The following is a 25,637-nucleotide window of genomic DNA, read 5'->3' as shown; positions in this document are numbered from 1 at the left end:
ACATAAATGTAAACAAATAAGTAAACCAGCATAAAATTAATTTGACCAAAAAGCTATAACTTGTTGTCTTTTAACGAACCAGTATTTTCGTGTGCATACGTTTAAAATATATTCATTTTATTTTCACTTTATATTATGGTTCTATTAAACAAAACACATTTTATATTCTTTGTGAATGTGATGTTTTTATTATAATGATTTATTTTGAGTACAATTTGATGAATTTTTCGAAATAAATAATGTTTAAGTGAATGTCACATGCTGAAGTCTTCTGACCCCATCACGCAAATTTTGCACAGAAATACAATTCTTAGAACTAGATATGTGCAAAAACTAAACGGTGATCTGTTCTTGTAGCTACAGCTCTATGTTCATAGCGCGACAACATTGTCATGTGACACCAGCTGCAAACTACATCCGGTAACGAGTGTCGAGGAGGAAAAGTTGGAGGAATTATCTCAAAAAGTTTGGCCGCTTCTGTCTTAAGTTCTACGACAAACTCCGAACCTTCATACACGACAATTAAGTGGTAATTCGATAGTTTACGTGGGAGTTTTTTTTCTTTATAGTGTGGGGGGCACAAACTTTGGAACATGTCAACGACAGCTTTGTACAACGACCAAGGGGGAGCAGAGGCAGCGGTGGAGGCCGGCCAGGAGAGTGCCCCCTCCGGCGTCAGTGCTGCCTTCGGACTCTTCAGCGCTGACTTTAAAAAGTGAGTCAATGTCATTAATATGTTATAGTTGAAATTGTCACCAGTTTTAAGATAGTTGTGCCACGTATGACTTCAATGGGGACTGCTAGCTAACTGGTTGCTAGGTATGAGTGAGGGGCTATTAATTATAGGCGCCAAAATTGGACCTGTAAATCCTTCTTTTTCCCGCTGGACCATACCAACTTTTTAAAAAAAATATTTGGCTTGCTATTTATAATGACAGGCGTCCAATTTGTTTGAAAGCTAAGAGGTATGACAGCTATTTTCTATTTTTTTAATTACTTTAAAATGTCAGACGAACATAATAACAACTTATAATGTCAGTTTTGTCGTGCTGAGCAAACAAAACCCCTGAATTTGAATTTTCCCAAGTGTGTGTTGATTACATTGTTTGGGTTGTGTTTCATGTAACAAAAATAGCGACAATTTATAACATTTTTTAGTTGTAAAAATAACATTTAAAAAGAGAAAGTGGGCTCAATGAATGTCAGTGAACAAAATTTAACCTTGGCTTCTAAGAGACAGTGAATGGCAGTCAGGAATGTCACATTATCTTGTAAATATTTTAGTCGTTAGAATCATAGAGGATTGGAAAAGTTGACTTGACTTGCCTTTTCCAACACGAAAATATACAAAAAGTGAATTGTTTGGGAATTTGTTATTAATGTAGCACATAAAAATCATGTTCTTAATAAATGGAATATTTTTGGAACCAGTTACATACAGTAAGTTCCTCATCAGTTTTTCTCTACACAGCCTTTTGTGTTCCAATAATAAGCAAAAATGTTTAGACCAGAATAATTGAAGAGAAATTATGTGATGTACGACAGAAGAATGTTGTCTCGGTCTTGTGACTCCATTTGCCAAAGTCAATAAGAAGAAGGCGAGCAGCGAGAGCACAAACAAAAGCCATCCCATAGCGAAGGCAAGCGGAGGTGATGGACGCACGCTTGTCCAAGTTCCGCTCGGAAGCGGCCGTCGCCGTCAGGTCCGCCGTGATGTCGGCCGAGCACCTGCAGTTATCTTTCAAGGCTGACCTGACCCAGGAAGAACGTATCTTGACGCTCAGCGCTAACAGGGTGCCTGCAGATGGGTACGGGCGGCACCATGGCCCGCAATTTTTATTGAATTATTTATTTTTTGGCTTGCTATTCTAGATTTTGAATCGTTGCCTACCTTTGACTGGCATAGACGTCTCATCTATTTGAACTAGAAGAGGCGGGCAGCGACGGTGGTAACAATAACATGTATTTAGTTATTTTTAAGAACCAAAATTTGATTTTTGTGTGTGGTTTGAGGGAGGGGTGGAAATGGGAATATTTTGAAGCAGAGATTTGATGTTTTTTTCATGATATTGTGTATAAATGAGTTCTTATGAATGGTGGTATTGAGTACAGGTGAACAATGTCACCACAGTGTTAGCGTTAGCTCAGGAATGAGCTGCTCTTGCATGGTAGTAATTATCCACAATTGTTTGGTTGTGTCTGTCTCGTCAGGAATTTATTTTGATAAAATTAAGTGGAATAAATGTTGAGGAAAAATAGAACAAAATAAAAAAAATGCAATGAAAAATATCCAAAACTCAACAATTTATCTCATGTCTTATTGAACTTCTTTGTATTTATTATATATTTTTTCCCTGTTTTCTTCAGGAATGAAGACCTAAAACAAATGCTGGAAAGCAACAAGGAGTCACTCAAACTGGATGCCATGAAGAGGGTAGTTGGGGTGAGTGTCCCGATCGATATCGACCCCAATGCAAAGCCATCTTAACTTAACATTTCTTGTTATTTTCCCCCGCAGCTGATCGCCAAAGGAAAGAATGCATCCGAGCTGTTCCCCGCCATAGTGAAGAACGTAGCCAGTAAGAACATTGAGGTATGATGACGTCAACAAAAAAAAATCTTGACTCTTCGGGACTTAATTTGGCGTATTTCATTGTCAGCTAAAGAAGCTGGTCTACGTCTATCTGGTGAGGTACGCTGAAGAGCAGCAGGACCTGGCCCTACTCTCCATCAGCACCTTCCAGCGGGCCCTCAAGGTACGCCAAGACGACCGCCAAACATGGGCGGGGCACGTTTAACTTTTATCCTACGACAGGACCCCAACCAGTTGATCCGAGCAAGCGCGCTGAGGGTTTTGTCCAGCATTCGTGTGACCATCATTGTGCCCATCATGATGCTGGCCATCAAGGAGGCCGCCGCCGACATGTCGCCTTACGTCAGGAAGACCTCGGCCCACGCCATCCAGAAGCTTTACAGGTACATTGACTGGGTGGGGGATGCTGTAATTATGGTTAGCTGCCACAAGATGGTGGCAGAGCAGTTTTGTGGTTCGGTGTTTCTCACTTTTAATGTTTTTTTTTTTTTTTTTTTTGCTCAGTTTGGACCCCGAGCAGAAGGAGCAGCTGATCGAAGTGATCGAAAAACTGCTGAAGGATAAAAGCACGGTAATTGTCCAGCACCCTACGACACCACACTCGGGTCACTTATTTTGTTAGTAGCCGCTTAAAATTACGGGACTCAGATGCTCCTGGTTAACTGCCATTGATAGTCATGATTAGCTCCCATTTTTTTTTTTAATCCTTCACTCAAGCAAACCATTATAGATATAATATTTAGATATTTTTCTTATAAATGGATCAAAAGTAAATAAATAGATTAAATGAACTGGATTAAAGGCCCTGAAAATGTGTAATTATTGATTTAAAAGGGGGAAAATCAGTAAATATAATATACATCTATAATCTTCATTTTAATTTGATCCTAAAACCGAAAGTCGGCACTCATCATTGACTTTCCCGGGCCACACAATATGATGCGGCGGGCCAAATTTGGCCCGCGGGCCCGCCTCTTTGACATCCTATACAATGATACTTCAAAGAATTTGATTAATACCCATTAAACACATTAGTCGGCACATTCTAACGATAATCGGCAACCAATTGAGGATCAATGTAATTGTTTGTGGCGGCCTTCCAAAATCACGACGCTTTATTTTATTCCAGAACGCGCCAAATATTCTCACCACGTCCACGACAGCCCTGCTGCGTAGAGCGCCGTGATTATGTATTCATAGCGTGCGCTTACTATATTTCCACAAATAAATAAAGCGGCTCAGGCCAACTGGCGTCGGAGTGGCGGTGTGGAATGGCGAGCCAGGGAGCAGATGTGTAGCATATTTAGCCGCGGCTAGCTAATGAAGACAGATGACTTCTGTGGGTGCACGTGAGGGTTGGCTCTAGCCGCCGCTGAATTATTGCCAAAAGCCCCGGTGAATATTTAATAGGTGTCAAGAAGTGGGTTTTTATGCCCGCGTAGCGTTTCCACGGGTCTCGCGAGACGCCCGGTCGGCTACTCGGCTCCAGTTGGAGTTTTACAAGTGACGCTCTTTGTTAATGCGCTGTGGAAATAGTGGGACATGCTTGGAAACGCTCACTGAATTATGAACGCTAACGTATAGATAAAAACACCAACGTTCTATCAAAATTTAACATATAGTCTTTTGGAAGTCTGCTGCCATTTGAATTATTATTATTATTTTTTGTAAGCATATTTAACTTTAAATATCCTTAAATACTTAACATTATACAACAGGTGTCAAAATGGCGGCCCGGGGGCCAAATCTGGCCCGCCACATCATTTTGTGTGGTCCGGGAAAGTCAATCATGAGTGCTGACTTTCTGTTTTAGGAACTAATTCAAATGAAGATTATAGATGTGTATTCAATTTTCTGATTTTCCCCCTTTTTAAATCAATAATTGTTATTTTTTTTGTTTAAAAATCATTTAGTAAAATCTAAAAATATATTAAAAAATAGCTAAAATAAACATTGTTTTAGATCTATAAAAAACTGACTCTTCAAGGGTTTTAATCCAGTTCTTTTAATCCATTTATAAAAAAAAAATCCAAATATTCTATCTAAAATGGCCCACATAAAAACGAGTTGACACCAATGTTATACAAAATTCTCTACTAGATGACTACTTCTGAGCCGTATACCGTGACATCTAGCGGCCACTATGAAATAGGCAGGTAAAATAAAAATATTCCACACCTCGCCCCGTATTCCCGCAGACAATTTCGATTCCCGCAACACGCGTCGACATTTACGGAAATGGCGGATTCACGGGGGTCTAAATAATGACGGACTGCGTTTGTTTTTAGATGAAACCAATATACGTGGAGACGCCGCATTTCTGAGCCCCCGTCGCTTTTCTATATCTTCCCCTCTCCGTGGCTCCCGCGTTAAAGACGCCATCTTCATTGGCTAGTTAATGGCTCGGCGGCGTCGGTTAATTCCCGCTCTACGTTTGCTAGCGTAATGATTCCATTTAAAAGCAAAAGAAGTGTTATCAGGTGAGTGGCCGTGGCCCCGCCCCCTTATCCAATGCGAAGGCTTTTTTTTTTAAATGGCTCTTACATACATCGGAGGGGGATGTTTTCCAGACAAAATGGGACGGCGTGATGACAGCGGCGACGGCCGAGTTTGTGCAGCTGTTTTAGCGTGATGGATCTATTATGTCGCCATTACAAGATAAATGACGGCTCCCTCCCCGCGCTCCCCTTCCCAAATTGAAAGCCGAGGAGGATGGGGGCCCTTATGATTAGGGCCGAGGTGGGACGGCCATTCGTTTAAGAAGGGGGGGAGGAAAATGGGGGAGGCTCGTCCATCAAAAAAAGAAAACCCAAAAAGACTGCAGTCGGTGTTTTCTCTGGCGTGATGACCCAGCACTCGTCGTCTTCCCATCGTCTTAATTGGAATTCATGGCCAAACAGATGCGAGGAAACACCGGCGGCCCCGCCTCATTTTCAAGGAAATTTATTGTTATTAGAAGAGCCATTTGCTTAGTGTGATTTTTCCATTACCGTCTTGTCATAATTCCGTGGAGGGTGGCCAGCAGGCACCTCCGCAACGCAACACACGGCGAGGTGTCACCATGTTTTTGATGTTCTCCTTGGAGGTGGCCCGTCAGACTCGGTTTTTCAAGCGGGCCACGTTGCGGTTTAGTTTTCATTCCGTTATTTACGCCAACGGACCAATTGGCGGTAACTGTTTAGCCTGGGTTAGCGAACAAGCTAGATAAAAAGAGCCAAAATGGTGGAGAACAAGTTAGACGGAAAGAGCCAAAAATGTTCAACTCAGAGTCAAAGAGCCAAAAACGTTGGTGAACAAGTTAGACAAAAAGAGCCATAAATGTTCAACTGTGAGAGTCAAAGAGCCACACATAATGTTCAATATGTCCAATTATTTTTTAAATATCATTTTTTAATAGCTTATCTTGAATTGGAATTTGTTTTAAGAGTTAAATGCATATAAAGCCAAAAAGAAAAACATTCATATTTTATTCTTGCTGAATATTAATAGTCTTTGATTTCTGTGATCCTCAATCTTTTCTTTAGGCCTACAAAAATTGCATTTAAATTTTATTTTAGCTAATAACACCAAGCTAATTTCCCCAAAAGAAAAGTGCCTCCTTTCAATGCATATATCATGGAAACAAAGCCAGTTGGGGGCGAAAAAACAAATTGTTTAATTACCCACAATAAAAAAAATCATTTAAAAATCAATTAGTTCTCGCTAATGAATTGAAGTGCGCTGTTTAAAAACCCCCATGCTATATTTCCACTAGCCTCGACTCTTATAGAAAAGAAAGTAAAGTTAAAACTCCAGGCAGATTAAATGATAGAGTTGTTCTGCTTCTCAGGGAATTACTTTGATTTGTGCGAATGCTATAATTGCTAGATTTGCTTCTCCCACTTGGGAAGAAAATCAGTCAATTCAAACTTTTTAAGCTCTGACATTTTTTTCCCTCCATAATGATCGCCCGCTGCAATCAAAGTTGAAAGTACTCCATCCCCCCCTGGAGCTTTGCTAGCGTAATGAAGTCAAAGCTAGTTAGCGATTCATCCCGAGTAGTATTTTGGACTCACTTTTGTTGCTTTTGTTTTTTTTTTTGCAGCTGGTGGCGGGTAGCGTGGTGATGGCCTTTGAAGAAGTGTGCCCGGACCGCATCGACTTGATCCACAAGAACTACCGCAAGCTGTGCAATTTGCTGGTGGACGTGGAGGAGTGGGGCCAGGTGGTGATCATCTCCATGCTCACACGCTACGCACGAACGCAGTTCACCAGCCCGTGGAAAGAGGTCAGCTAAACCTGTTTTTAAGCTAGCCGGGAAACGTTTTTTTGTCCTAAAAATTGTCCAAATGCCCGATTCGGTTGATTGCTGCCATGTTTTTCTTTTTAAAATGGGGGTTATGCTAATATCTGAGCTGCAGCTAATGGTAAATATCGTACAGTTATGCGACTAGTAAACAATTAGTGTATTTTCTCGCATATTAGCCACGTTTGAGTATAAGCCGCACCTTTAAAATTGCCTTTAAATTGTTGAATTTTTCAATTTCTTTGGTAAGAGACGCCCTCAGATTTACAATTTTTACCCTCATATTCATGGCATATATGCAAAAAAAAATGGTAATATTTCTTCCAATATTCACCCAAATAATATTTTTTGAACTTTTGTACTCTCAGGGCGCCACGTTTGATGAAAACAACGACAAGACCTTCTACGACTCGGACCCGGAGGAGAAAGGAGAGGAGGAAGTAGAAGCCAAGCCCTACGTCATGGACCCGGATCACCGACTACTGCTCCGTAACACCAAGCCGCTGCTTCAGAGCCGAAACACGGCGGTGAGTGGCTTACCCTGAGACAAACTATCTCGGCGCTGATGCATTCCCGGGTGCCATTTTGTATTAAAACAAAGCTAGGCGGACAAACTAGTGGCTGTCACAAGATGGCCATACACGGCGAAAACACTTCTCCATCAAAGTGGAGACTCAAGGTCTACTCGCCGCTTCTCGGGGATTACAAATGAGACGTGCGCTTTATTTTCTTTTTCCTCCGATGCTTTCTATATTGAAGACTTTCCACATCGGCGATGGACATGTAGTGACAGAAAATGTGCAGGGTAATCGCATTTTGCTCAAATAATCAAGCCACACTGTCACGAAATATGTGATCAGTTATGAGGTTGTTCTTTTTATTTAATGTCCTATTCTAATACTCTGAATTGTACATTTTAGCAGAAGATGGCAACCCAAAACCCCCAATTTTTGTCGGAAAGGAACTAAAAATGCATAGTTTGCCTTCTTTAACCCTTTATTTTGCACTCATTGGAATTAGAAATTGTAATTTGAATGCATGAATTGGATTGTGTTTGTTTTATTTCAAGGTGGTGATGGCGGTGGCTCAACTTTATTGGCACTTGGCGCCCAAACACGAAGTCAACGTGGTCACCAAGTCACTGGTTCGCCTGTTGAGGAGTCACCGGTAAGCCTAGATCGTCACCTCTCCCTTTTTAGTTTGTAAACGCCATTTTGTGCCACAGAGAGGTCCAGTACGTTGTTCTTCAGAACATCGCCACCATGTCCATTCAGAGGAAGGTGAGTGGCGGCTAGCCAAGATTCCAACGTGGACCACGTGCTCATTTTGGTCATTTTCTTTTCAAATCCACCATCAGGGGATGTTCGAGCCCTCCATGAAGAGCTTCTATGTCCGATCCACCGATACCACGCACATCAAAACACTGAAGGTACGATCCCTGTTGAAAATGGTGGCTTTTTGGGCCTGATCACTCGATTATAACGAGGGAATTCATTTTTTTTGCAGTTGGAGATCCTGACCAACTTGGCCAACGAAGCCAACATCTCTACCATACTTCGAGAGTTTCAGGTTGGTCTCCTCGCACTTTTTGGGGGGGGGGGGCTCAGGAGCCATATGTGGCTCTGTAAGTGGGGATCTAAGGCTCTCGGCCTTTTTAAATCATACATTTTCTTCATTATGCATGCAAAAGACGTTGTAAAGTTGGATCAAATTGTCTTGTAGACGTACGTGAAAAGTCAGGACAAGGCTTTTGCCGCGGCCACCATCCAGGCCATCGGCAGGTGTGCCACCAACATCTCCGAGGTCACGGATACCTGTCTCAACGGGCTGGTCCTTCTACTTTCCAACAGAGATGGTAAAGTCAATGCTCTATTTTAATATACCAAGTGGGCAAAAAATGTCCTTTTTGGTGTAAAAAAAAATGCCATGATTATTACCCTTAACACAAACAACGTGACAAATACGATCCGATTAGTCGACTAATTGCAAAGATAATTGGTGATTAGTCGGCCATTAAAAGCCTGGCTTTCTGACATTGATGCCACAGAGGGGGTGGTGGCCGAGAGCGTGGTGGTGATCCGCAAGTTGCTCCTCACTCAGCCCACCCGGCATAGCGAGATCATCAAACACATGGCTAAGCTCTTTGACAAAATCACCGTACGTACGATTCCTCCTCCTCCGTGGCTCCATCGGACCCGCCATGGCGCTCACCTGCTCCCCCATCTCGTAGGTTCCCATGGCCCGAGCTAGCATCTTATGGCTGATGGGCGAGTACTGTGAACGCGTACCCAAAATTGCTCCCGATGTGCTGCGCAAGATCGCCAAAACGTTCACCGGCGAAGAAGATATCGTCAAGTTGCAGGCCGTCAACTTGGCGGCTAAGCTTTACCTCACCAACTCCAAACAGGTAGGAAGAAAAAAAAGAAACTACCGTATTTTCATGAATATAAGGTGCACCGCATTATAAAATAAAACATTTTTTTCCATTATATAAAGCACACTGGATTATACGATCCCCTGTTCTTAGATATATGTATCAATTTGTGTATTTCCGCTACGTCCAGACCAAGCTGCTGACGCAGTACATTCTCAATTTGGGCAAGTACGACCAGAACTACGACATCCGCGATCGCACCCGCTTCATACGGCAGCTGATTGTGCCCAGCGAGCAGATGGGCGCCCTCAACAAGTACGCCCGCCGCATCCTTTTGGCGCCCAAGCCCGCTCCCACGCTCCATTCGGCTTTCAAAGGTACGTGCTAGGGCGACCGCTTTATCATTTGACAGCACCCCTGAAGTTTGTTGCTGTCCTCCTCCTTCAATTCCAGATCGAGATCGTTTCCAGTTGGGCACGCTTTCTCACAGCCTCAACAGTAAAGCCGCCGGATACCAGGAGCTCTCCGATTGGCCGGCGGAAGCGCCAGATCAGTCTGTAAGGAACGTGGAAGTCATTGAGCCGGTAAGTTACCGCACCCACAAAACAAGGACTTGTTTAAATGTTTTTTAGAATTGTATTTTTTTTAACCACCACGTTTAGGTCAATGAGTGGGCGTCGCTGGTCGGGAAAACCAAGCCGCAATCCGAATCCGACGATAAATTCTATTCGGATGAGGAGAGAGACAAAAAGGAGGACACTAGCGACAATAATGATGATGATGACAGCAGCGCTAGTAGTAGTAGCAGCAGCAGTCAAGGTTAGCATCCTATTTAGGCTAATATTTTGTACTATGGGTGGTTGGCATCCAATAGAAATTGACATAATTGTCCTCCAGAGTCTGGAAGCAGCAGTGAAGATGAAGAAGAAGATGGAAGCAGCCAAGAGTCTGAGGAGAGCTCCACAGATTCGGGGAAAAGTTCTGGCGAATCAGAGAATAGCTCCACCGATTCGGCTTCCGAAAAGAAGAAGACAGTGAAAACAAAAAAGAAAGATCTAAAACGCAAGCAAAACAACACTCACAGGTACTTGATAATGCAATCTGTTGTATTTAGGGGTCATTTCAGTCTCTCTTAGTAAATAACACTCCCTGTTAATGTTGAGGTAATTCCAGGTCAGTGTAAAAAGTGATCATTTCCCACCAATTCCCTTTAAACTTCAAACCAACCGGACAGCCATTGTCGTCCATTTCGGCAAAACGCCAAGCGCCGTGCCAATTTCCGTTCTGGTCCGGTCTCCGCAAAAGCCCCTTCTCCCATCGTCCATCGGGTCTTTTTATTTGCCCGTGAGTTCCATTAAGGAGCTAATCAAGCAGAATGGTCATCCACTAGCAGGGGCCACGTCTACACGGCTAACGGCTAATGACTTGCGATCGGTCACTTATCGGGCCGGTGAATGATATTTGACTCATTACGTTGTTCTTTTCAAAGTGCGCCCGGGCCACGCTCGAGCCGAGCCTGACCCCTTTCTCGCCATTAGCCGGCGCAATTAGCGTAGCGTAATTAGCGCGCCCCCACCCTTCACGCTTCCACAACAAACACGGCATAACGCCCTCATTACGGCCCCCGTCGTTGTGGGCCCAGCCTAATCGGGCCCGCGGTGATTTATATGACTTTTTCCTGTTGGTGCGCAAATGAAATGTGTTAGGCAAATGAATACTGGCTTTTCATCATGGCCCAAGTTAGAGACGCGGTTAGCGTCACAATTCCCCTCATTAATTTAACGGCCTAAAGTGGCAAGCGCAGCCGAGTAAACACTCATTATCGGGACAAATTGAAGAGACACGGAGCCAGCCAATGAGACGGCGCCAAGGCGCGGGAATCAACGCGACGTTAAATTAGCTCGGCAAACGCATTGATCTTTTTGTTTTTCTGACTCGCTTTTGAATTCCGTCGGGAATTCCCCCCATCTCCAATAGCCAAATGCTAGCACTCTATGGAAAACGCCTACCGCGCGCTAATGGAAATTAGCATGGAGTGCCACAAAGGCCTGAAACGGAAGGCAGAAAAAAACATATCTTTTTGATTTCTTCCAGCGACAAAAGTGGCGACGAAGGAAGCGGCTTGTCATCTGAAAGCTCCGCCTCCGAGTCTGAATCCGATTCGGAATCGGATTCCCAAGCTCGGCCATCCAAGAACAACGTCAAGGCTGACCTAAAAGTAATGCTAACATTTGTCCATTTGTAAAAAAAAAATGTTTGACTCTCTCTTTGGTTGCAGGTGACTGATGAGTCTAAGGAAGTGTCCTTGTTAGATCTGGACAATTGTAAGTAATTCACCTGCACGATGACCAACAAAATGGCGCCAAGTTGATTGATGCGCTGTCATTTTATCTTGTGTCAGTTTTTCCTGCTCCCACAAACCCCAGCAAATCCGTCGGGGTAACTTCCAGTCTGCTGTCGGACCTTGAAGGACTTTCCCTCTCTGGCGCCGCCGCCACCACCGTCCCACAGGTGAGTGACTGATTTGGGCGCCATATTTGCGATGCCATTTGCGCGTACCGTAAATTCCACACTTGATGTCCAAAGAATAATGAAATCAAATGACTTGTTAGCATTCAAATATATGTATTAAAACAATTCTTAAATAAACATTGTTTTAGATCTATAACAAAACTAAATATTCAGGGATTTTAACCCAGTTATTTTAATTCATTTATAAATAAATGAACAAAAATCTAAATATTATATCTAAAATGGTCCACATAAAATCTTAAAGCGACCCGCCAACCAAACTTTTCCTTTTTTTTGTAAAAAAATAATATGACAGTACAAGCTCCTCCCACAAACCCCTTAATTAGCTGTATGGCTATTTAAAACTAGTTGCTTCTAGTCCCCCCCCCCGGCACCCCCAGCCCTTTACAGAAAAAGTGTCAGTATAGATTGAGTCCATCAAGGTGCAGCGAGACTCCATTGTTCCCGGCAGCGGCAGCCAAATGAGCTTCTCCTCCCCGACGGAACGTTTGCGCTCCCCCCGCTCCGACGTATTGACCTTTTCTGCCGCTTTCTATTTATGAGCCGTCAGGATGCCCGTCTGGCGGCGCTTGTCTCCCGTGCACCCTTGAACTCCATTTCTGCTGCTGGGGACTGGTCCGCCACTCGCTTTCCGTCTCTTCCCCCGGCGTATATCAGACGCTCGACCTTTCTCGCCGCCACGGCCTTCTTCTCTCTGTGTACTTTGTTTTCCGCCTGCTGCTCCCGAGAGGGAAGCAAATGTCCGGATCTTTCTTTTTCTGCCGTGTGGATTTTTTCCACCATTTTGCCCCTGATCTAGACTAGCACTTCACTCATGAGTTAATTCATTCATCTTCCGTCGCTGAGGTAGGATGGGGTTGGTGGGGGTGTTGGAGCTTGTCCTAGGTATCTATGGGCAGTCGGTAGGGTGTGAAAGTGGCGGCCCGGGGGCCAAAATCGGGCCCGTCGCATCATTTTGTGCGGCCCGAGAAAGTCAATCATGAGTGGCAACTTTCTGTTTTAGAATCAAATTCAAATGATAGATATAGATGTATATTATATTTCCTTATTTTCCCCCTTTTAAATCCATAATTGTCATTTTTTAATCAATTTTTTCTGTTTTTAGTTCAAAAATCATTTAGTAAAATCTAAAAATCTATTAAAAAATAGCTAAAATAAACATTGTTTTAGATCTATAACAAAACTGAATATTCAGGGATTTTAATCCATTTATAGAAAAAAATCTAAATATTCTATTTAAAATGGCCCACATAAAATCTTAATGCGACCCAATCGGGTGGACATCCAGTCCATTTGAACAAAAATGGTCTATCAATAATCATCCCTGAATATTAACAAGGAATATTCGATAGTGCAAATTCCAAAATGGACTGACCTAGCTTTACGAGCCCTTCCATCCGTCGCAATAAATGCTTCGCCCGGCCATAAAGATGGCGTCGTCATTGTCGTCCACAAAGTCCTTCACGTCTTCGCCAAGGGGGGTCCCGCAACGTTCCCGGGGCGCCCGCCGCTCACGGTAATTGACAGCCGCCGTCCATCGGCGCGGGTGAAGGCCAGCCAATAGAAATGCAGATTAGCCCATCTGATTCCAAGCATAAATACACCACCAGTGTGGGGAGTAAATAAGTTCACCCTTTTATTTCTAGGGGCGTGCTCAGAAACGGCGCCCCCGGTGTCAATTGGATTTGCGCGCAATCTGGCCACGGAGGCGGCGAGCGGGTCTCGGCCCAGCGGCCCCGGCACCCCTCCCGAGGAGCGGCGCGCGCTTATCAAAGACATTTAGATTAACCCCCGGTCGGCGTCTTTGACCCTCTCTTTGGCCGGCTAGCCTCTAATAACATTTTGACGTGGGGATCCCGAGCGAGGGCGCCGTCTTCTTCCCCGTCCGTCCGTCCCGTCCCCAAAGCGTTTCATTCCTAATTAGGCGGCCCGGGCGGGGGGAAATTGAACTGTCAGCGGCGTTTGACCCCATCAGCGGCAGAAGAGGGCCATCATAATTTGTTCATTTGGTGTCCATCACCACGCCGCCGCCCGGCCCGGCTCCTCCCGCCCCGTCCTAATTGGACGGCGGCTGGGAAAAGCCGACCTCCGGCTGCCGCTCAAATTTGAAAGATTGGGGAAATTTCTTTGACTTTCAGCATTTACATTAAGGGTGTCAGACTCGGGTCGCTTTGACGTCAACTCCATTTCAGGTGGGCCGCACGATTTTAGATATCATATTTAGATTTTTTTTATTTATAAATGTCTTAAATGAACTGGATTAAAGGCCCTAAATATTCAGGTTTTTGTCGATCTAAAACAGTTTATTTTAGTTTGTTTTATGTATACTTTTAGATTTTACAAAATGAAATTATGGATTAATAATGACAATTATTGATTAAAAGGGGGAAAATCAGGATATATAACATATATTTATAATCTTCATTTGAATTTGATCCTAAAACAGAAAGTCAGCACTCATGATTGACTTTCCCGGGCCACACAAAATGATGCGACGGGACAGATTTTGGCCCCCGGGCCGCCACTTTGATACCTGTGATTTACGTTAACAGCCATGATCATTTTTCAACTTTAGGATTTTCTTATTTTCAGTTATTGGTTTTCTTAAGCATTATTTCTCCCATGTTTTATTTATATTTGTTCAAATTCAGTTCAGTTTTAGTGTGACTGAAGTAACTGTGTGGTCAATGTAAAAAACGCTTTATTCTATTTCTGAGGGGTTAAAAAAAAATTCCAGTTGTTTTGTTTTTCGATCAGCCGCGTGTCTCAACAATTCATCTCCAATCCAAATAGTTGTCCGTCAATTAACGTCGGCCGATTGGCTTAAACTCAACCAAAGACGCACCGTGACATACTTATTAACGCTAACGTGCTCTTCCTCCGTGGCGGCTAATGAACGCCGCCAGATCGGCTCATTTGCTGATAAATTGCCATAAATGAAGTCACCTGGCGTTTTGGTGAGCGAGCAGTTGCGCTTTAATTCAATTTGCCCGCAAGGTCTCTGCGCCTTTCCGCCATTAATTGTCATCTCCCCCCCTTCGGAGGGGGGACAATTAAACTTTTTCTCCCCGAAACCAGAAATGGATTTTCGATACGACTCCCTCCGTCGGCGGCCCGCCTTTCTCGCTCCTCGCTAGGCTACGCCCGTTAGCCCTTTTTTTTGGGATACGTCAGCGGGATTTTCAGGTCATTTGCTACGGAGGGCGGGGAAGCGCTAACCGGCCGGCCGGCCCGCGGGCGCTCTGAAGGTGACTGGCGGCGGGCCGTCATCCATCACCCCGCCTTTCTCCGGGCTGACGCGTAATAGAGCCTCTCAATCAAGACGTCCCCAACTCGCCGGCTGGCTCGTGGCCGCCTCCGTCGGCGCCGCCGCCGTCCGGCGACGAGCCAGCCAACGCGGCTGACGAGGGAGTCAAGGTTACATCCCTCTTGTTGCCTTTATTTACTCTTGAGGTGTTACGGCTTGGCGCCGCTGTCACGCGTGGCCCGTGTCAAATGGGTGATGATAAGCTCCGCGAAAGCCGTCCGCCACGCCGCCGGGACCTTGAGGGAAGCGGCTAAATCTCCGGGCCCGCTTTATTGACGCCCACGTTGGCCCAAAGCGGGACGGGAAATTGAGCGGCGTGACGGACGCCGTGCTAACAAATGTTTGCCCGCTCTGCTTTTATGGACGCTTTTTGTCAAGGACTTGTAGTGGTTGTCTGACCAGTTTTTAGTCCGGGGGAGGCCATCATTAAGGACCCAGACCACTTTGGAGGTTAAATTCAAGGGGCGGGGGCTTTAATGGGTCAACTTAGTGGCCATATGTGAACCAGAGTTGTTCTAAAAAGTGGTTTTTATGTTGGATATACAGTCTTTACATTCACCCAGTCCAATGTATTATTCAAGTTTTCTAGTATGTTAGAAATGTATTTTTTGAGAGAAATGATTGAGTTACTTAGCATGTTACAAACCCGAATTACATTTTCTTTTTCGTATTTACAGACTTCCAAAAAAATTTGGTTTAATTGTAAACATTAGAGTGTTTCGGCCCGACTTGGCATTGTTGCTACAATCCCATTTTGGCAGAAAGTCAACAGCGACGGCGTGTTTTTGAAAAGAGGCGCCAAGAGTGCGGGCAGGAATTGATGTATTCACGCACACGGCAATTGAAGTGCTCTTAGTCTAATCAAGAAGCCAAGCGAAGAGCCCACAAGCCCAAAGTGGCGCTTCCGCCAAATGCGTGTGTTTTTTTTTTTTTTTTTTTGTTGCCCGTGCGCTTAATCCAATTTCCCGCTGTTGAAAGAGTAAAAGCTCCTCTTTTCAAGACACGACGCCACCTTGGCCGCTTCCATTCATTAACTTTTCATTCAAGTCAACATCCCGTCCATTTCCATCAACAACAGAGGACATTTTTTAAATGGCTACTAGTTAATAAAGAGCTTTTCCTTAGGACACCACTCTACTCCCCTCATTTTATTTTTCCTGGCTTAACCCATTGGTTGCCAGTGACGACGAACCACAGTTGCTCTAAAAATGAGTGTTCTTTTACATTTTTGTTTTATTTATTTTTTTCCCGTTGACTTCATTTCATGTATGCCAGACCATACTAGCATAGTTAGCTATTTCAAACCAATTGTATTAAAAGAAATGTGTCATAAGCCCTAATAATTCATTAATTTATTTCTGCCTTTTTTCTTAGTAAGATAGAAAATCCACTTCTAATCATGTTTTTCATTTCAAAAGACAACAAAATATTTTTTTAATGTTCAATATTAAAGTGGAAAACAGAAACTATTTTTAAATATTCATTTTAAGATTCTATAACATGCTTTTTGAACAAAAAATACCCCAAAAAATTGGATTAAAACATTTGCCATTATTGATTTTAAAGAGGAAAATCAGGAAATATAATATACGTTTAATAATCATTTCAATTCAAAAAAACGTTTTTGGACCGCACTAAATGATGCCGCGGACCAGATTTGGCCCGCGGGCCGCCACTTTGACACCATTGTTTTAACATTGGCACTTTTTTTTTCCTTCAGGTGACGAGTCCATCTTTCGGACCGGTGAAAAGCTACGAACTCCTTCACCACATGAGCGGGAAGGGCCTTTCGGCCAAGTACCTGTTCCCTCGCCAATCTTGCCTTTATGGACCCGGAATGGTCGCCGTGCAGGTCACCCTGACCAACAGCTGTGAGCGTCCTTTGGAGGAAATCCACGTGGGCGAGCGCGGACCCGCCGGACTGGACCTTCACGCTTTCAACAGCATCGGTGAGTAGACCCGCCTCTTAACCAAAAAATGCGGCTTATACTCGAGAAATTGTCAAATTCAACCGTTTGAAGGCCATTTTAAGGGAGTGGCTTCTATGACGAATATGCGCGAAAATCCGCTAATCATTTCTCCACTGTAAACAAAGATGGAGAAGAGGGAGGGAGGAATAAGGATTTGTTCCAAACGATCGGTGGCTTTTTCTTCCTCCCAGCGTCAGCCCGTCGATCCCAATCACCCGCCGCTTCCTCGGACGACCGATCGATGCGCCGCAATCGGCCACAGCCGCGCGGGCGCTGGCAGAACGCCGCCGTCTTTGGCGAAGGGAGGCGTCGATGCTAACTAGCGGGGAAGAGCTCAAACCGTATTGATGGGCTGGCGGGCGTCGAAACCACTTTAGATTTGATTTGATACGCCGCAGTGCTATCTTGGCGTCCCAACTCTTCAAACTGGGAAGGTTGACAGCAAATCATATGGTTAAGGATTCATAACCAGGAATAATTTCATCTATTTCATGGCAAAATTACTTCACAGATGAATAGGTTAGCTAGTTAGCCACTTTATTGCTAATATTCCATTCCCCATTGATACGACCCAACAGGATAGCATTAAGAGCTATTTTTTGTTAGCATTTAGTCCACCATTTTGTCATCTGAAGTTTTGCAGTTAGCTTTTCCGTGGGTTCCAAAACGTTTTTATTTATTTTTTTATATCTGGTCGGTGTGTGCGAAATTTTCAGCCATTGCAGCGTTTTTGTCTGGCTTCTTCTTTCAACGCTTGTCGCACTTGATCTCCTGGCGGTACGTCAGCGGCTCGTTGTCGTGGAAACCAGTCTCCCGGATTGAAGGACGGTTTTCTCGCACACGCTGGCTCGGTCGGTCGGCCTTGCTTTGCCAGCTAACAAACAAGCCGCGCTCATACCTGTCGGTTCCACTCTGCCGACTCCGCCCCCTTCTTCCTATTCGCTACCCTTGTCGCTCACCAGAACCTTTCCCCTCTCCCCTCTCTCCCCCTCGTCCCTCCCCCCACAGAGCGCTTGGATCCGGAGGCCTCCGTCACCGTCTCCATGGGGATCGACTTCAACGACTCCACGCAAGCGGCTAACTTCCAGCTATGGTAAAATTTAAAAAACAAAAAAATATCAAAATTGGAAATCCATAAATATTCACTGGCTGCCATTGACGCCATCAATGAGAAAATTGTAAATTGTTTATTTAACAATATGCAAGAAGAAAATATACAAAACATTTTTTTATATAGTCATTTTGTTTTTCTACCTAGCAACAAAATTACCAGATATGATTTTTTTTTAAATGTATATCACACAAAAAAGAATACATTCTCGTTCAAGGCAACATGTAATGTCAATTTATCTTTTAGTCTGAGCGTTAAAAAATGTAACAAAAAAAATGTGTAATAAGAAACGCTGGGATTTGAAAGTAAGTTTGCTCTAAATGACATGAAGTGATTGAAATAGTCCGTTCGGGCTGCGGCGGCTTCCCGTGATTCCGCCGCATTCCAAGTCGACGCCGCAGCCGCAATTGATCAGCGTTGGTCTGAGATAACAATTATTCTCCCAATAATCAGGCCCTAGAGCGCGTCCGCCCGCTAAATGCCAATCTATACCCTGACGAGGAAACCTACTCGCTGCAACAGAATCCATCCTGCCCCTCAAACTAAAGATTTATGCAATGGAATCGCTACAGCAAAAAAAAAAAAGTGAAACTTGACTGACACTTGTCATTTTTTCCTCTTTTTTTTGGATGGCTCAGCACCAAAGAGGAACGCTTCAACGTTTCCATCCAGCCTGTTGTGGGCGAGCTGCTGACGCCCTGCGGCCTTTCCCAGACCGACTTCTGCAAGGAGCAAAGTGAGTCCAAACTAGAAATTCCACACTACAGTCTTCCCTCCATTATTGCTATTTTTTTTTCCCAAAAAATCATACTCGAACCCTCCACACTTACATTTCCATTCTCCCGCCCACAGGTAAACTCCGAGGCATGAACGAGACCTCGGCAACCGTCGCCATGGCGACCTCCCACATCTCCCACCAAGCCATCGCCGAGCGGGTCCTCTCTGTAGCCAACGTGGGCGCGGTGCCCTCCTCTGAAACTCACGTGCTCAGGTGAGTTTAAATTAAAATTAAGAAAAAAAAGGTACATTACGTGGGTGGGGGACAGGCCTAGGGAATGCCTCAAGATGGCCGACCGTGTAATTGGTGTACACAGGGCGCGTTAATGAGCTTCCTTCTCTGTGGCGCACACCTTGAGAGATAATGAGAGCTGCTTTTGCGCCATCTGTCGCTCCGCCATTTCCTCCCCGGCGTGCGCGCGCGACCAATTCCTAAAGATTGACGGAGGAAATCGATGGCGACGCGCCACGGAAGAAGACGTGGCGCGGCCTCGTGACTAACTAACTAACCAACGGCTTGCTCCATCAATCACGCAATCTGCTTTGAAAAAAGCAAGCGCTCATCTTTTGGTCCTTGCCGTCCACCTTCACGCAATAATAAGCATTTCAAAATGTCAATATTATACAATATAGTTAGTGTCAGTCGGTATAGGCTCCAGCACCCCCTTGTGATCCTAGTGAGGGTAAAGCGGTTCAGAAAATGAAATGGGGATGGGGGGGATTTTTAATGATACAATATAACCTTTGCTAGAAAAGTTCTTGTGTTACTCAGCAGGGGGCGTCACTGCTTCTATCAAGGTTGGCGAATTGGTGGTGGTGGGGGCGTCGGTGGGGGGGGGTTGCAATCTGAACAGGCAGCCAAATTGATTGTTGCAGGGGAGGATGGCAATAAATCAAGCAGGAAAGCAAATGTAGAAAAGGCTGTTCTTGTTGCTGTCTAAACAAGCGGAATAAAATAAATGCGCCCCATTTTTCAGTTGGTTTGAAGGCAAATGTGATGGAGTGTTAGCTTACCCGCAAACAAAACGCCGCCTCTTTGTTTAGAAAAATACAATTCAATTAGGAGCAAAGCCATACCGTGCCTGACACTTTTGTTTTTTTTACCCACTTTGACAATATTAGGAGTAGGGGGGACGTGGAAAAGAAAAAACAAAACATTTTCCAAATGTGCCTTATATTTGGATGAAATGCTAATGATACCTTCCCCAATAAGGATAAAAAAAAGCCAGTTTTAGGAACCAATACGCTCTGCGAGATAATAGCCGCGGGGCCATCTGTCCGGTCCGACCGCTAGCCGCTAGTTTGAAGGACACTCGTGGGCCCCGTCCGGCGCGTAAAGGTGAGGCCGGCCGGGTGGCTTTATCCCGGGTGAAGGGGAGGCAGATGGCACCGGCGCGGCCAGGAGAATGGCGGGTAATTGGAGAGCCCCGCAGATCGATGCCAATCTGCCTGCTTGGCCGCCCTCCGCTTTGCTTCGCCATTGGCCCGCCTGCAATTAGCTTGCTATTTAGGCCCCAAACTGTGGCCAGTGCGCCAGAATACCAATGAGTCATTTAGTGCGCCGCTTGACACCCGCGTTCGCCGTCTCCGCCACCGCCGCCACCGACGCTCTACCCACCTGACTCTCCGCCCTGGGATTCCCCGCAGACAAGCAACGCCATATTTCCTCAAAGAAATCACATAAACAATAGCCAATGAATTCCATTCAATCACCTTCCGTGCCGCAGCATCTCCTTATTTCCATATCAATTGGAAATTTCATGCATTATTTTAGTATTGTTTGGCAGCCTTCATAAATGTATATGTAAGTATAAGTGTGTATATATATATATATATATATATATATATATATATATATATATATATATATATATATATATATATATATATATATATATATATATATATATATATATATATATATATATATATATATATATATATATATATATATATATATATATATATATATATATATATATATATATATATATATATATATATATATATATATATATATATATATATATATATATATATATATATATATATATATATATATATATATATATATATATATATATATATATATATATATATATATATATATATATATATATATATATATATATATATATATATATATATATATATATATATATATATATATATATATATATATATATATATATATATATATATATATATATATATATATATATATATGTATGTATGTATTTGTATGTGTGTGTATGAATACATATATATATATCTCATTTTCTGAACCGCTTTATTCTCACTAGGATCACGGGTGTGCTGGAGCAGGCAATTTAAAGTGTCGAATCTGCCTGCCATGCATGTCTTTGAAATGTGGGAGGAAACCGGAGTACCCGGAGAAAACCCACGCAAGGCCTGAGGGTGACCAAGCCATTTTTAGCTATAAAATCCAAGTGGCAACTTCCATTCTTGAAAAAACATCGTATACATTTGATTTATTTGCCTATGATATATTGGCTTGTACTTTGTTATGGATACCTGACGACAAGCCCCCCCCTCCACGTCCTCCTTCCACCACATAAACACAGCATTTACACTCCAAGCGCGGTGTTAACGGGCCGAGTAAATGTTAGATTTAGTTCCTAAAACCATTAGCGGAGGCCCCGCGCGGCCGGGCGCCGTTTTTTAAGATGGGATTTCAAGTGGCGGGGGATAAAGGAGGGGGGCGCCGGGGGGGGGGGGGGCAAAGAGAGCGCCTCATATTTTAATTAAGGCAAAGCGAGAGGCGGATGATAAACTCCATCCGATGCGTCGACGCTAATTTAGACGGTCTCCGGAGACCGCCGCGTACGCTCGGCGTGCCGGTCACAGTTGCATTGTGTGCGAGCGCCCGCCCCCCCTTCTCCGGCCCCCCTCGTGCTAATTGGTGGACGCGTCGCCCCGTCTTGTCCGCTCTTGACGGGCTTTAGACGGGCCTAAGTGGCCACCTTTGTGGGCTGTTTGTCAGGCCTAAGCGGGCGTCCGCGGGGGGTCTTGTCGCGCTAAATGGAGGCAGATGGCGCCCATGGGCGGGGCTTCCCCCAGATAGGGGAAAGGGTGGGGGTTCGACGCGGGTCACGGCCTTCTTGTTAGCACCCTCAATGGGGGGACCATGTGCGCCGGTGGGTTTCCGGGGAAACGGCCGACGGGGAATTCCCTCAGTGGGATGGACGGCGGTGGGGGGGGGCCGGGGAGGGCCGAGGAGGGCCGGTGGAGGGGGCGTAACCCGCGCACTCAATAGACAGCGGCAGTCCATAAAATGAGTTTTAAAGTGGGCTTTGAGGGATGGATAGGGGCGGGGCTTCGCACCATCAGCTTGCTGGATGTTGACAGCGATGCCACAATGTTAGTTTTGGGTGAAATATCCTCTTTCAAATCCACTCAGTCCGCTTTTATTCTGACTTGGTTACTGGCATAGAGAGAGGAAAAATCATAATAGTCATTTAGAAATAATATTTGTATTATTTTTTTAAATAAATTGATTAAATGAACTGGATTAAAGGCCCTAAATATTCAGGTTTTGATCCATCCAAAAGAATGTTTATTTTTGTTTATTTTTTGAACATTTTTAGATTTGACAAAATGATTTTTGAACTAAAAACAGATTAAATAATGACTGATTGATTTAAAAGGTGGAAAATCAGGAAATGGAATATACATCTATACTCTTCATTTGAATTTAATACTGAAACAGAAAGTCACCGGGCCCCACAAAATGATGTGGTGGGCCAGATTTGGCCCCCGGGCCGCCACTTTGCCACACGTGAATTCTAAAATGTGATTTTTTTCTGTTGCGCTCAGGTTTTCAGCTCACACGGTGAGCAGCCATGTCCTGGTTCTACTCCACCTGGACCTGAAGGACCAACCGGGCAGCGTCTCGTTGACCATCAACACCGAGAAGAGCGTCTTGGCGTCCATGTTGCTGCGGGATCTCAAACAGACCTTGGCTCAGGCATAGAAATCTTTTTTCTTTATATATATTATATATAAAAATATATTATATATCTATACAATAGGTCCAAGACGCATTACAAAAAAAACGCAGCTAATATTTCATAAAATATGCATTCGATTTTCCCATAGTTTCCATGTCCTTAAAAGCCTCATAAAGCTGTCAAAGCGAATGACTGCATTTTCATATTTCCGCGAAAATAATCCAGCCTTGTAATAATCCAATTTTGCCGAATCAAACATCAATGCCAGACGATATTTTTTTTTATTTAAAATAGCGGACGAGGGCGATTATTTGTGTCTATTTGCCAACACGCACAGACGGTCATCTGAATGCTAATTATCCTTTTAAAAAAAAAATAATAATAACCCGAGTCGCGGGCCCACGCCGTGACCTTCAATTAACCTCCGCCCAGCCCGGCCATTTTTTCCCCCGGGTGGGGAGGCGGGGCTTCTTGACGGCAGAGTTAAATGCTCCTTTTGTCACGAAGGGCGCCTAAATGGAAAGCCATGGCGGACGGATTACGTGGTGGCCTTCTCCTTCGGGACAATGATGGCGCTAGTTAGCATGTGAAAAGGCCGCCGCGCACATGTGGCTAAAACACACGCTGAGGATTACGGGGTGGCGCAATCTTATCATCTCCTGATAATCTCCCACTAATCTTGTTAACATGCTCGTGGAGTCCATTAAACGCCGCCAAGATGCTTTTTGGGGGGTCCACCATCCCATAATTTTAGCAAATCGTTGTCGTTTTTTTTCCCAATTGGTCAACTTGCGTTATTGGTGGATTTTTGGATGGAAATTTGCGTCTTGGTTTAAAATACGGCGCTAAAATTGCAAAAGTAACACATTTGATGATTGTGATTCCCATTTGGAGTCAAGCCAGACTTGAAATGGAATTGGAAAACATTTTTTTTTTTCTTAATTTACACTCGCACCATAAATCAAAATTAAGGCGGGACGTCACCGAAATCCACAGCCGCAGATTCTTTCATCTTTTCTTTCTCTTGATCACAATTGGACTTTTTCTCTTGATTGAACTCAATTATTTTCTTCCAAAAAAACAAAGAATGCGGGAGAAAAATACTTTTTCAAAATCCACTAGGGACTTATTCATCCAATTTCAACTAAAAAGCCATTTCTTATTTTCCACCAAAGAAAAAAATGTTAGTAGGCCGAAGAAATGACCAAAAATAAAAGGACCATTAGCACAAATAAGTAGCAAAATACGCAAAGACCAACCAAAAAAATGACATTAGACGATGACATTTTACCAAAATAAAAGTACTAACGTTTTTTTTTTTCAAACAAAAACCCATTTACAGTTAGAGCCATGCCAGAGGGCAAAGGTCATGCCATCGTAATCGCCTGATTTTTGCTTAAAAAGACGCCCTATTGGTCGGAAAGTCATCTAATCCGTTTAAAATCAAATTCTGCAATACTTTGGACACCCCTTGCCAGATTCATTTACCCCCCCTAACCCACCACCCCCTCGCCCAAGCCGTTTGATTGGTCGCCGCCCTCCTTCTTGGCAGATAAATAGCCCGCCGCTAAGTGTCAAGCTAAACCGGTCCAGCTAATAAATTATTCCAATTCCGTCAGGGCGCCGTTTTCTCTCGGGAGTTTGCCCCTCCAGGAAATACACTTTTTGACGGGCGCGTGCGGCGTCCGCCCGGACATCGGGACGCGTCGCTTTTGATTAGCCGCCGTGTTGTCGGAACGCTTGGGGGGAGGGGGGGGGGGCGTCCTGTCACTGGGAGGAGGCGGCCTGCATTATTCATAAACTTACCTGCACTACTTCTGTTAGGAGAGGACACTTATGACAAAAGACACACTAAAATATACACACATTTACAGGTTATTATCATCCAGGAAACGCCAAAATATTTTTGTAAATGCTTTATTTTTGGGGGGAGTAGGAAAAAGGAGGCGGGGTCTAAATGACAAAAATAAGATAGACACAAAACAAGAATAACAAACAAATTTGTTACATTGACACAAAAGGATGAAGGTGACAAAAATAGAGGCAAAAAAATACTTTTTTGACCAAAAAATGCTTATATACATACAAATTCTTTAAAAATATTTTAAAATGGACAAAGATAAAAAGAAATAAATTGAAGGCAAAAAATGTACATAATTTTATAAAAAAAAAGATTAAAAAAATTGGACAAAACCAGCAATTAAAAAACAAATGCATGTTTTCTAATAGACTGAATGCGTTAAACAAAAATATTCTTAAATAAAACCATCGTACAAATAATGCTAACAAAAAAATTACCCCCAAAAAACAGAAAATTGACACTTTTTGTAGTAATTTTTTTTCTTATTGTTCAACATGAACAAAAATCCCTGAAAATTGCGTGTCAACAAAGCGAGTCGGAAATAAAGGCGTTCGCTGGAGCGTGGCGGCCCCGACCCCGTTCCTGGCCCCGCCTCCTCTTTCCGCATTTAGCGTTCCACGCCGCAAAAGCGATGACTTCATTTTGCGCATTTCATTTACATAAAAATGTTGAATAATAAATATTGAGAAATTAAGTAAACATGCGTGTGGTAGATTCACAGAAACCTTAAATGAGTTAAAATTATTATTTGGGAAGGAAAAAGTTGTTTTTAAAAATAGTATAATTCCAACAAAAGTGACTCCAACTTAAAGTCAAACAATAAAAAATGGATCAAAGCAAATATCGAGCCAAATCG

At 43.6% G+C, this 25,637-nt stretch overlaps 1 protein-coding gene across 1 annotated transcript; it reads left to right on the top strand.

Moving 5' to 3' along the window:
• The first annotated feature begins 379 nt into the window (after positions 1-379).
• Positions 380-24,930, top strand: ap3b1a (adaptor related protein complex 3 subunit beta 1a). Its single transcript, XM_077737810.1, has 27 exons — positions 380-715; positions 2,368-2,443; positions 2,519-2,593; positions 2,661-2,756; positions 2,816-2,976; positions 3,098-3,164; positions 6,678-6,860; positions 7,247-7,405; positions 7,948-8,045; positions 8,104-8,158; positions 8,236-8,307; positions 8,385-8,447; positions 8,601-8,733; positions 8,926-9,035; positions 9,109-9,285; positions 9,443-9,629; positions 9,706-9,836; positions 9,915-10,071; positions 10,150-10,336; positions 11,347-11,470; positions 11,531-11,576; positions 11,654-11,763; positions 16,812-17,040; positions 18,070-18,154; positions 18,811-18,908; positions 19,025-19,163; positions 22,787-24,930. The coding sequence occupies exons 1-27, from the start codon at positions 594-596 to the stop codon at positions 22,941-22,943; spliced, it is 3,297 nt and encodes a 1,098-aa protein (XP_077593936.1). The 5' UTR covers positions 380-593; the 3' UTR covers positions 22,944-24,930.
• The last annotated feature ends 707 nt before the right edge of the window (positions 24,931-25,637 follow it).

This window comes from Stigmatopora nigra, chromosome 17 (assembly GCF_051989575.1).
Source record: "Stigmatopora nigra isolate UIUO_SnigA chromosome 17, RoL_Snig_1.1, whole genome shotgun sequence".
Lineage (NCBI taxonomy): Eukaryota > Metazoa > Chordata > Actinopteri > Syngnathiformes > Syngnathidae > Stigmatopora > Stigmatopora nigra.
Note: the sequence above shows the minus strand (reverse complement) of the source record. Positions and strands in the feature narration are given on the sequence as shown.